Here is a 12,522-nt window from a genome sequence, read left to right on the forward strand (position 1 = left end):
CTAAGCAAGATGTATTCTTTGCTATTTGGAAATTCTAAGAGCTGTGTCCATTGCAAAATGGAGAGTTCTGAAAGAAGTATTTGAAAACTAACTCACTAAATACCTTATGATTGAATATGGCCTCCTTTTTCTGCTTCTTGCTTTAGAGCTATCCATCACACTCCTCAGCAGACATCAATTCCAGTCTTCCTCCGATGTCCACTTTCCATCGTAGTGGTACAAACCATTACAGCACCTCTTCCTGTACGCCTCCTGCCAACGGGACAGACAGTATAATGGGTGAGTCACGGAAATGCCGATTCTGATGCCAATAGTCAGTGTCAGGCTTTCATAATGAAGGACCTCCTTTCCCCCTCAAAACCAGACAGCGATTGACAATAAATAATCATCGAACAAACAAATGAAGCAGAGAGAAATAATCACTGGCTTCCCGGTAATCACTTTTTTGGTCGCAAGAAACTGAAATTTGGCTGCTTTGTCCCTTGGGAGTCATTGGATTAAATAAGGGTTTAAATAGACCAAAACAGCCTTGCTCCTCACACTCAAAAGATAGTGAACAAAGTGAACTTTTCCTAAGATGAGCCATCGAAGATTAGTGAGGTGGGGGCAAAATAATGCATAATAGTAGTTATTGACCACTTCTCAAATTCCAGTCATTGTCCTGAGCTCTTAACTATGGTGTGCCCCTGTCTTCTGAAGACTCGTTTATGTGAAATTCTCAGGTGACTGTTAATAACTAGATAAGTTTGACCTTCTAGAGAATGTGGCACTGTGGAGCCCCTCAGAGTGGAAGAAGTATTTGCTCACTTAAGAGAGGGGAGATGCCTGGGCACGATGGGCCAGAAGTCGTTTGTTGCTTTTTTCCCCGAGGAAATGTACTAGTGAGTTAAGGCCTAAGAATAATGCTGCTGCCGTGAACTGAGCCACCATCCTCTCATTTTCTGTGACGTCATATCGTGCTACTCTCCCCAGGACACGTGGTTGCCTGGCCAGCACTCTCCCCTTGAGGGAAGGGCTAGGCAGGATGTAAAGCTGCTCCTGGAGGAAAGAGTTGGGGTGGGTGGGGAGGCAGCTACCGGCTTTTGAATCAGCCTTGGCAACCTTGGCATTCCAATGAGCAACATGGCGTAATGCACCAGGGCCTCATTCCAGCCTCAGACTTCACTGGACACCACTTCCTCTCGTTCTAGTTCAGACCCATCTTTGGTTGGCCCGAACATCTCTCCCAGAGGGCCAGTGGGGAGAACACTCAGGGTGTCTTTGAGAGAAGATCGTGTGTCAGAATAATGCTACTGTTGATTCCCCTTAGCTCTCTGCAGTGTTTTTTTCTCCTTAGAGAGCCTATAGGACTTCGGGAAGTGGTGTGAATCACTTATGTGGGAACATTTTTGATGAAGGAGAAGAGATGTGTTTTGAAATGTTGCAGATGTAATTTCTGCCTTGATAATACCCTCCCTGCTTATTCAATAATATATTTCACACTTGAGATGAGCCATCTCACAGCCCCTCCACTGCCATGTCTCACTAAGAAGCAAATTGAGGAGAGAGTTTCCATTTTTGTAACTTTTGCGAACCGAGCTTCTACAAATGTGTTACATCAGTTTGACCTTGGAGAGCTATGGACAGAGGTCACATGGGGAAGTTTGGTTCGCTATCAAGGCACTTTTGGGCAATTTGAAAAACAAGAAGAAAGAAAGCAGTGCAGAACTGAAAGAGTGAGAAAAGCATATTTCACTTCAGTGTGGTTTGGCAAATGGAAAGCCCCTTTCTGCTGTCATGAGGTCTGGTTAGAAAGAAGGATGACCGGTCATTCATCCTCTTACATGGCAGATTTCCTGTCTACTTGTGGTTTGAGTAATTTTCTTTTTTTAGGAAGGTATGAAGGTGGAGCAAAATGTTGAATTGAGGAAAACATACTTAGGCACTGTTTGAAAAAAAGTCTTGTCGATTGATTTGCAAAACAGTCTTCCTGGGAGAGAGGCACTGTGAGTTGGAAAGAAGGAGGTATCAGGATATGGGGTAATCAAAATTCATGAGCTGTGAGCAGCATAGCCACGAGTCTCATTGGGAACGAGGTTTGCTTGGTTTAAGCTGGTCGTGTTGCAGATGAACAGGAGAAATCTACTCATTTGTTCTGGGCAGAGTGAAGTATGCTAAGGGTTCAGCCACACACTAAGGATGGACTAACTTTATAGACCACAGGGCCCTGTGGAAGGGTCTAGACAATAATAAAGAAGCTATACTTTAAAAATAGAAGAGTATAAGCTTTTTGGAACCCAGAAAAAGGCTTTTTAAGAAATGTATAGCATCAGTTATTTATTTCACAATAATGGGTGTACTTGTCAAAATCCACCAGCAGAATGTAAAAAAGCTTCATAATCTTTCAGGAAGTAAGTAGACATGATAATTCAGCTTTTGTGGGGAGCAGACCTTTATTAATTTGCATAAAATACAGATATTACTTTAAGAGAGAACATTCTAGAATGCTCTCCTTTAAAAGAATATGTCCTTCAGTCGCTTAAGTGAAAACGCAGAGGAAAGTTTAAGCATGGTAATAATAAGTCTTACTATTGCATAGCGTCCAAGTGGCTCATGCTTCTTTGCACTTTAATTCTCTTAGGCTTCGGTTTGGTTTTCCCGAGTGTGGTGGAAGTCAGCAAAGGCAGCGTGTCTGTTTAACAAGAAGAGAAGCTCTCTCTTCTGATGTTACTGATACTTCCCTAACAAACAGTATGGATTAATAGGATACATCTGTAGACTTTTGAAAATATTTGGCATATACTCACTCATTCTGAAATGCAGGAAATAAAGAAATATTACGTTGCCTGTATCTCAAAGAACAAACAGAGCTAATTAAATAATTGGTAAATAGGGAACACATAGCCTGACACATGTTTGAGATTACGCACGATTCTGTAGAAAATGACTGTAAGCAATACTAATGCCGTAAGAATGGGATTCAAGCACTAACACATGGACATCACATTTTCCAAGTTTCCTTGGTGGAAAGTTGCAAGGCAGTACAGTCCTTTCATACATGGCGGTGATATCTTAGGAAGCTGCTTTTTTCAGTTCAGAAGAAGACCGATGCCTGTGTCTCAGGATCATATTATAATGTCTTCCTGGTGGTCAGCAGTTGTCCTGAACTAATGCTAGAAGAACACACTTCCTGCGGGGTGAGACATTAGCTCTAGCGCTCGCAGAAGGTCTGCTCTCTGTGAACATGCTCCCCTTCTTGCCCTGTCCTCTGCATCTCGAAGATGGAAGATGCTCCATGAGGTTTGTTAGTTTGGCTTGGGGGAGTGACCATTTCTTGTTTTGTTTTCTTTTGCCCTGTAATACAGAGTATCATTTTTTGAGAGGCCCTTAGAAAGGATAAAGCTTCTTCAGATTACATTAATGAGGGATTTTTTAAAAAAAAATAACACATTCATCTACTAATTTTCAGAATTGTAGAATAAATGTTTTATTCATGGCATCTAGTCCACACTTTCTTCTCAAGGCTTGCCAACAAACTCTGGGGATTAGATTAGACATTTCTAGATTGAGAGGGTCTCTTAAGCACCCTAGAAGTATACGGATGTAATGTATGGGACACAGCATGGACTCATAGTTGTTCAGCGGGTGGAGCACACAGTGAAGGAGAGAAACTGTTGGAGGCTTTGGCAGTTAGCAATATCGGTGCCCTTCTAGTGGATTCCTAAAACTCTTTCATGGCTGCTGGGTATATCTCAAAAGCAGTACAGTTAAGTGCCTCTGCGTCTAAGCATGCGTACAGAGGAGGAAGTGTCACGTACTTTATTAGATACCAGCTGTCAAGAATAGAAATGACTGTAAGATAGTAGCCACATACATTTTGCTGTCCCATATTTCCTCCCTACTTGCAATGATATCCAATAGTTCTTCCTGGTCAGAAGAAAGAAGAGGACCTCCTAATATAGCACAGTCCACTGAGACTACTCAAGGATGACAGTGCCTCAGCCTCCCCCTGTGGGAGATACCATCCGTATACATTCACAGGATGTGACCTCCTGTGACTGGAGGCTACACCTCCTCCCCTCCCCTCAGAGGGAATTGGGCATATAACTAGCATAATGGTTATAATAACTATTATTGTTTTATTAGTCTTTAACTGGCCTGCTTTCTAATACATGGTATTTCCCATGTTTTTAAACCTCAAACCAAACAGTGTTGAAGGAACAGACTAGCGAGATTGATTTAATACAGCATATGCTAAAGATTACCCTGGAATATCTATCTGGTTCATGAATTAATCCGGTTTACAACTTTCACTTCTAATGACATGTTTGTATGACATGATGCATTTTAGTGTGTGGCTTTTCTCGTAGAAACATTATGTCCTTTTCCCCTTGAGGACTTGGTTTCACAGTAATTTTATTATTAGAGTAGTCACATAATATTCACTTTGTATTTCACAAGAATCTGGAGCCTTCAGATGCAGTTGGGTGATGAGCAGGCAGAGAGCGTAAGAGCAATATGAATTTTATCCAGCAGTGTCAGGGCATCTTAGTTACAAAGACCACCAATGGAGAACAGTAAACTAGTTTGATTTAAGTCTTCTCATCCATTTCCTGCACATGGTCAGGAAGCCTGACTCCCCCCCACCCCCACCCCCCAGATGCGTAGGAATCCCTCCTGGTAAAAATTAGTGTGTAGTAGAATATATTGGAGTTTTCGTTCTAAGATGGTTGTAATAGGAGCGCTGGAAGTGTTCCCTTTTTTGTCATCTTTATAAACAAACTTGTGGCATTGCTGTGCTGCTTCTGATCGTTTAATAACATGAGGGTCACTCAGACACAGCTCAGAAGACCTATTTTTAAAGCACATGTGATTCTCCCAGGCAGTGACTCCTCTGATGCCTTCATGGTATGTTCTCGGCCTTGGGTTCTGGGTGTGTTGTAAAGAGGGAACATGTTTTCCAGATTCCGATTTTCAGTAGCGGATCCCCAGGCACCATTCATCCCAGTGTTAAGGGTGTGTTCTAATGGGAATTGCCCTCTCCCCAAAGCTGAGACTAAGAGAGAAGGTGATCCAACTTGTAGCCCAAGATAGTATCTTCTGACCTTTGCTTTATTTAAAACAACAACAACAACAGCAAAAAAAAAAAAAACAGAGAGAGAGAGATGAAGCTCTTTTTCTGCTTCATCTTCTAGCCAGCAACACCACCTGTGTTCAAGCGCTCTGCACAATACTTGGGGGGCAGGCAGTAAATCCTCCTACAAAATTGAAGTTCCTCTTAATAATCGCTCATCTTCCACTCATATTTATGTTACAGCTCTACTTAAAGATGGATTATTTTTTTTCTCCTGGGCAAGAGAAATTGAGCCAAAATAACGTAAGAAAGCAATACAGTCTTTATCAAGCAAAGGTCATAGTTTTCATCTTTATTTCTGCTTCTTGGACATTTTGATCATTTCTAATAATATGACTTGACAAAAACTTAGGCCTCCAATAGTGATCAAGTCCTGTTACGTGAAAGCTGAAAAGGTAGATTTGATCAGTTTTTGCTAAATAGGACCCACTTCATAATGCAAAAAAAAAAAAATTTGTGATGCATTTTTTGGGGGGCATTACAAATATATTTACTCTCTGATCGCGCCCTTTGATATATCCATCACACAAATGAAAAGAGAAATCTTTAAGAGAAGAACCCATGTAGCTTAACATGTTGAGGGAATCTTGAAAATGTGTCTTCTCCAGTGTTTCCTGGAACAGAACAAAAGGCATTCCAAGTGAAAGGGTGAACTAGCCCCCAGTAAACCGCTTTGAAATTTAAGCCCTTGGGTTAGGCTCCCCAGCTGTTGCAAGGTAAATGGCTTCATGTTAAAAAATAGTCTGTTCTTATCAGTGGTTTTGTGAGTAGCCTTTGTAGTTTCCTGAAATATTTTCATGACAAGATGAGGTAAGGAGTTGATTTATTTCCTGCGTTGTCTTATCTCCCTGTATAAAATAGAAACTGATAGAAAGTTAGAAAGGTATAGTATTAAAGAAATTAGAATGATCGTATTTTGTCTCTTCTTTAAAATATGATATATGCTATATGCAATTAGTTTTTAAGTGTTCCTAAAATATTTTTATTGGTTTTCAATAATTTGGTTTCATGAAAATTTTTTTTTAATTTATTATCTTCATTTTAAAGTTGTTCAAAGGAAGAATTAATCTTTTGAAAAGTATTACTGTAGCAAATTTTATCTGTAATTGAAACAATATCTTGTTCTTTTTTGGTTTAGGTTTTTAGTTAGATAATGTGATTTTTTTTTTTTTCTCCAGTGTGGCTCTGAATTTTTATTTTATAAAGATCTATATTCAAATCAAGCAGATATCACAAATTATTTTGACTGGTAAATTTAATTTTTAGATATATAATAATGAAAAGAAATACTGCTTCTAGAAAAAAAAAAAAAAACCAGATAAGTGCTCCCAGATACCATGGTAATGCATACGGAAAAAATGTTAGTGCTATCTGTATTTTCTCATCTCTATTATTTTCTCTTTAAAAATTTGTTTTTAGTTTTCAAAGAACTTCTTAATTTAGAAATTCTTCTCATTTTTATACTAGGTATAACTTGTTACCTTTTGTCTTATATTAAATACTTTTAATACACTTGATATTTAAGTTACTTCCACTAACCCAATTGTATGATGTCAGATAGTCACTTCAAAAAATGTTGTTTATGTAGTACATAGAATCTGAAGTATTAGTAACCCATGTATTTTTAATAAGTTTGTGATGTGCAAAAGTTTGTTTTGTCACAAGGTAATTGTGTTCCTCCTTATATCATTTACCAGCTTTCTTTCAGTATTTGAGTATTAAACAAATGAATATGGGTATGGGTTTTCTGAACCAAATAAAACATATACCAAAAGATTATCTAACTGACATGTCTATGTAAGTATGTGAAAATAACAAGCATAATCTTTGCTAAGCAGAGGTCAGGAAAATGAAATTATGACCTGGAGAAGCAGAGAATTTGGCCACTGGAGATCTGACTCTACCACTGCATTTTACAGGTCTGGAAAATGAGGATAACACATTTGCTAGAAAGAAGACTCTCTTGGTCCAAGGGCAGGAAAATTCTTAAAATTATGTGTCTGCAATAAAGTGTTGCTTGCATTCATCAGTTCATTTAAGATTTCCTTTTTTTACTTCACAAAGTAGTGAAAAGTATCTTCCCCTGGACCTTCACTAGGTTTTATTTAAATACTGTGTCTACTTGTTAATGTTGAAGCCATAACAAAAGCAACATACCCCAAATTCTAGGCATTCTATTAGTTCTAAAGACCTCAGAAGAACACCAAGTATCCTATTTTAACCACTTATTTACTAGGCAAGATACCCTCAAAAGATATGTGTTTTATAGATCTGGTTTTGAATTATATACTGGAATATATGCCTTTTATTAACAGTACTCTTTGTTCATCTACTTTGTAGATAAAAATACCAGTGTTCAAGATGGTAGAGATAAACTTCATGAATATATAGACTTATTTTATCTCTGGAATTGGAGACCATATTGACTTTTAGTAGCATAACAGTTCAAATTCTTTTAGTGTGATCACAGATTAAACTATGTGGAGAATATATGTTATTTAAAACATTAAAGATATTTTCTGAATGGTGATTACCCCAGAGGCTGGGAAGGATAGCTGGAGGGGGGTGGGTGGATAAAGTAGGAATGTTAATGGGTACAAAAATATAGTTAGATAGTTAAGATAGAAGGAACAGTATTTGATAGCACAACAAAGTGACTATAATTAACAATAAGTTAGGGTATGCTTTAAAATAACTCAAAAAATGGAATCAGAATATTCCTAACACAAAGAAATGATAAATGCTTGAGGTTATAGATGCCCCAGTTTCCCTGATTTGAGTATTAATGCATTGTATGCCTGTATTAAAACATCATGCGTACCTTATAAATATATACAACTATTATGTACCCATAATAATTACAAATAAAAGTTTAATTAAAAATATTCTCTCTCCCAGTTATAATAGCCAAACCTGTTGTAGATTTTTTTTTTTTTTTTTTGGTTTCGTTTCACTGACTGGATCTCTGAGAGGAACACCCTTTTCTGCTCTGTATCCAATTTTTGTTTATTTGAAAACAAGTGTAAATTATTCGTGCAGATATTTCAATTTACTATAAAAAAATACAAAGAAAAACTGAACTTTGTGGACCCCAGAGACCTGGAACTACTACATACTTAGCAGTGACCCTCAGATACTCACTTGTTCCCATCCCCCACTCGCTGCTCCTAAGCAGCAAGAGGGAAAGTAATAGCAAGTAAACCAGTTTATCTTTAAACCAAGGTGTCAGGTTTATATTTTATCTGTAAAAAAAGGTAACATGAATATATTTGACATCTACCTCAGCAAACAAATTAATGCTAATTAAAGATTAATGTGTTGTAATTAGCATTAAAAATGCAATTAAATTGTGAGTAAATGGACCAGGAATAGAAAATTGTTAGACGTCTCACTGCCTGGTTTTCATATTTTGCCTTTTGTTTTTGCAGCAAACAGAGGAAGCGGGGCGGCAGGCAGCTCCCAGACTGGAGATGCTCTAGGGAAAGCACTTGCTTCGGTGAGGAAATATTGACTTTGGACTCCATCTGTACCATTGTAGAAGGATGAACTTTAATCAGAAGTGGACATTTGGAGTTTTAGAAAATGAATGGCAAATAGCTTGGATTTTTGGAAAGCGCTGGCTTTCTTGCATAACGATCATTGGAAAATTGGAGGAGAAAGCTCTGAAGCATCCATTGTGTGGGATAGTCTCTTTCATCTTGTCTTCTCACTGTAATACTAAGCTGCATTCTGTTATGGATGGTCAGATATTCTCCTGGCCTTTAGGTTTACAGATTTCCTGTCTTGATTTCTTATTTTTCTCTAAAGCACTATGGGCGCTCATTGGCCAACTAAGTCTGACTTTGCAAAGGACAGTTCTCAAACACTTTGGAAAAGATATTTGGGACAATAACTGAGATACATGAAAAATTGTCACATAGTTGGCACCTGGGGCACTCAGCTTCTCTGCTTTGCCCAGCCACTGCCAGGAAGCTAGAATTGAACATTTCTTTCATGTTCCCTAGTGCAAAAATGGCATACCTGATTTGCCTGAGAAGGAGTATATCTGGTATTTTCTTCAAAAGCTAAGCATAGTCATTTACAAATGTAGGTGGAGATTTGTTTCTCTAAGACTTTGTCTCTTTACTTGGTTTTTCTTTACTATTGGGAACATTAAAAAAAGTTCAACCTGTATTAACATTGTGCTCTAAGTAAAAGTTTTTATTTAATCTGGGCCTTCTCTTGCCATGGAATCAAATGCCTTAATCATAGTAAAGGAGTTGGAAAACAAAAATGATATACTGCCCATGCTCTGACTTTGTAGAAGAGGAAAGGGGAGTTCAGGGTATCGCCATGGCTTGCCCTGAGCCACGCAGCCAGCTGTTGGTAGGCAAAGGGTTAGAATTGAAGTCTGCTCGCTCCAGTCCTGTTCTTTTCTCACCATCCCATACAAAGCAGTAATTCTTCTTTTGAAAAATTGTTAAGTTTTCCATTTCAGAATATTGATACTATTGTTGACCGTTAAATGCATTTTTTACTGCTTGTAAGTTTTGGGTGAATTGCTTTGACAATTTTGTAGTTTAGAAAATGTTCATTGTTTATTCTGAATGAATGAGAGTTGTTTTTTTTTTCTCCCCACTGTTTTAAGATCTATTCTCCAGATCACACTAACAACAGCTTTTCATCAAACCCTTCAACTCCTGTTGGCTCTCCTCCCTCTCTTTCAGGTAGTGTATTTTAAATGTCATTTCATCATAATAACAGTTTATGAGAATGATTTGCCCCTTATACTTCCTGCGCTAAAAGCTGAAAACTCACTCCCCAGAAAATCCCAAAACATGACATTCCTAAATAGACAAATAGAAAGAGGTGGGAGATATAGTTTACCCTGTAAAAGTACAGTCGTTTACATCCAAACCTTTTCTTAAAAATTAAATGGTCTTTTTAGAATACACGGGCACATGGAAAACATATTTCTGAATCTTTTCTTAGTTCTGCAGAAAACACCCAACAGCAGAAAAACAGACTCCAATAAAACATCTCAGATGAATAAACTCAGTTAATACAGTCATGAATATGAATGTAGAATATATGGTCACCAAATATAGACTATTTAAATGGATCATTTCCTGTAGGAATTTTGGGTTTGCTGAATTCCCTCTTTAAAGTACATGCCATTGGAATGTTTGGGGAAAGCTATAGTTTTGTAAGTACATTGTGAAATAATTGTGTGGAGTAAAGGGGATGTTTTACTCTACAACATAACAGATCAGCATGACCTATGGCTTCAAACTGAATAATTATGAATTATAGAACTATGTCAGTAAATCATTTAACTTTTCAGAGATCCATTTAAGAGACTCATCTCTCTTGGAATATAAACGTTTCCATTTGCCTACTGCATTTCTCTGCTCTATGGAAGGACAGGTGGCTTCTTTAAAAAAAAAATAATCTGTACCTGATTGAAACCTGATCTTACAGTAATTTATACTGGAGTCACCTACCTAAATGTTGCGTCCTCGAACCATCTGGTATTCCTTGCATGCAGTGTTCACATGACCCAGCATACACTGGGTTCCTTAGTAGAGAATGGGAGGTTTCAGATTGCTGTAAAACTTCGAGAAGCGATGGCCACAGCTTAGGTGGGATTTAATAGCAGCCTTTTCCAAGCCTCCGTGATATGGGAGGATCACAGAACAGAGAGAGGAGTGGCTAGATCCTAAAGTCCATGCCCAGAGAGACCACATTGAAACTGGGAAGAAATTGAGATGATTCCCAGAGGATAATGAATCATTCCCCAGGATGGAAATGGAAAGTCAAGTTCAGTATTGTACTCTCCTGGTTCACTACCAGATACTTAGGCTCTGAAAAATGATCTCAAGTGTCAGTGTCCTCTTTTGAGACAACAAGGGATGGAGAGTCTGAGCAGGTGGAACTCCAAGTTCCCCATTTCAAACAAAACAGCTCTAATTACATCTGTGTTCTAATTTGGAAAAAAAAAATGTTCTGTGGTCTAATAAAGTTTGAGAACAACTAATGTAGTCTAATGCCTTGATTTTACAGATGAGTGTGCTGAGGGCCAAAAAGGGTGCATGATCTGCTGAGGTTACACCAGTAGTAATAGCAGAGCTTGAATGAGAATCTGCTGGTCCACTCCCAGGTTAATGATGGGAGGGAAAGTTAAGATGCACAATCACTCAGGAAGACACCACAAGCACCCTTAACCTGAGCAGCATGCTCTAGGTTGAAGGCACGGAAACAAGGCTAGAGATGCCACTTTTTGGGTCCTGGTAATGCATCATGGAAGACCACATGTTAGGAAGAAAGAACTTTTATGAAGATGCAAATATGGGGACAGATTGCTATTTTCACACCGACGGCTCTGTCCAAATTCTGTCAAGAAAAGTAATTGAACAAAATATTCTATTTTTATTTAGCATAAAAATACACATGCATGCCCAGAAAAGACAGGAAGAATGGATTTTAAAAGTGCTAACAGTGTCGGGGCATGAGACTTCAGTGAGATCATAGCTATTATTTGTTCCTTTTTTGAATTATGTATTTTCTGAGTTTTTCTACACTAAATGTGTATTATTTTAAATTTAAAAGCAGTTTTTATTTTGTAGGTTAGACATGCAATATGTATTCTCACAGGAATCTTTTTTTACCTTCAAGTTTAGTGAATCATAAAAAAATTATTTTCTTCAGAAGAAACTTCTTAGTTGTTACTGTTATATTGAGTTTCTAAATTTCCGGCTTAGTGGATAGCTGCTAACTAATCTTATTTTCTTAAAAAGTTTTGGAAGGTTTATCTTTTCTTAAAGATGATTTTTAAAACAAGCAGCAAAGCTATTTTCCATTGGTGAGAGGAATCTTGTTTTAATATAAACTGGCCTTGCATGAAAGTCCAGCAAAACCCCTCCTTTGTACTCTTAAAAGTACTTTGACTCTATAATGGTAGAGTAGGAACTCTACTTGCTAAAATTCAGAATCAGTTAAACGTTCCCTTTTAGGAGGCAGCCTGAGGGAATTGTGAGTCTATGTAAAGTCTACATATTTTACATTGGAAATATTTTCCTTGCCCCAGAATTCTTGTATGGGAAGTTTACATGCATTTACCTTACTGTTTAAATGAGAAGCAGCATTGCTATTTGTAAAAGGACTGTTAGGAATATTGATAAGTTTGTTTTTAAGTTTCTGTAGATCTAATTATAATTCCCATTTTAATATCAGCAGGCACAGCTGTTTGGTCTAGAAATGGAGGACAGGCCTCATCGTCTCCTAATTATGAAGGACCCTTACACTCTTTGGTATGTCTCATCTGCTCACTCTACCCATTTTCAGATCCTGCTTCTCTTTTGACATCCACTTCACTCTTCAAGATTCTTACTTTTGCTAGTTGTGACTCTAGGTCAACATTAAACACACAA

At 37.8% G+C, this 12,522-nt stretch overlaps 1 protein-coding gene across 14 annotated transcripts in view; it reads left to right on the top strand.

Annotated features, from left to right (window-relative positions):
• TCF4 (transcription factor 4) overlaps positions 1–12,522 on the top strand; it is a 348,000-nt gene that overhangs the window by 302,100 nt on the left and 33,378 nt on the right. For all 14 annotated transcript variants that reach the window (XM_012745438.3, XM_012745444.3, XM_012745439.3 and 11 more), the window contains 4 exons: positions 147–279; positions 8,542–8,609; positions 9,741–9,819; positions 12,326–12,402. In XM_012745438.3, coding sequence (XP_012600892.1) covers positions 147–279; positions 8,542–8,609; positions 9,741–9,819; positions 12,326–12,402 — 357 coding nt within the window. The remainder of the gene's footprint in view (positions 1–146; positions 280–8,541; positions 8,610–9,740; positions 9,820–12,325; positions 12,403–12,522) is intronic.

The sequence above is a fragment of the Microcebus murinus genome, chromosome 17, assembly GCF_040939455.1.
Source record: "Microcebus murinus isolate Inina chromosome 17, M.murinus_Inina_mat1.0, whole genome shotgun sequence".
Taxonomy (NCBI): domain Eukaryota; kingdom Metazoa; phylum Chordata; class Mammalia; order Primates; family Cheirogaleidae; genus Microcebus; species Microcebus murinus.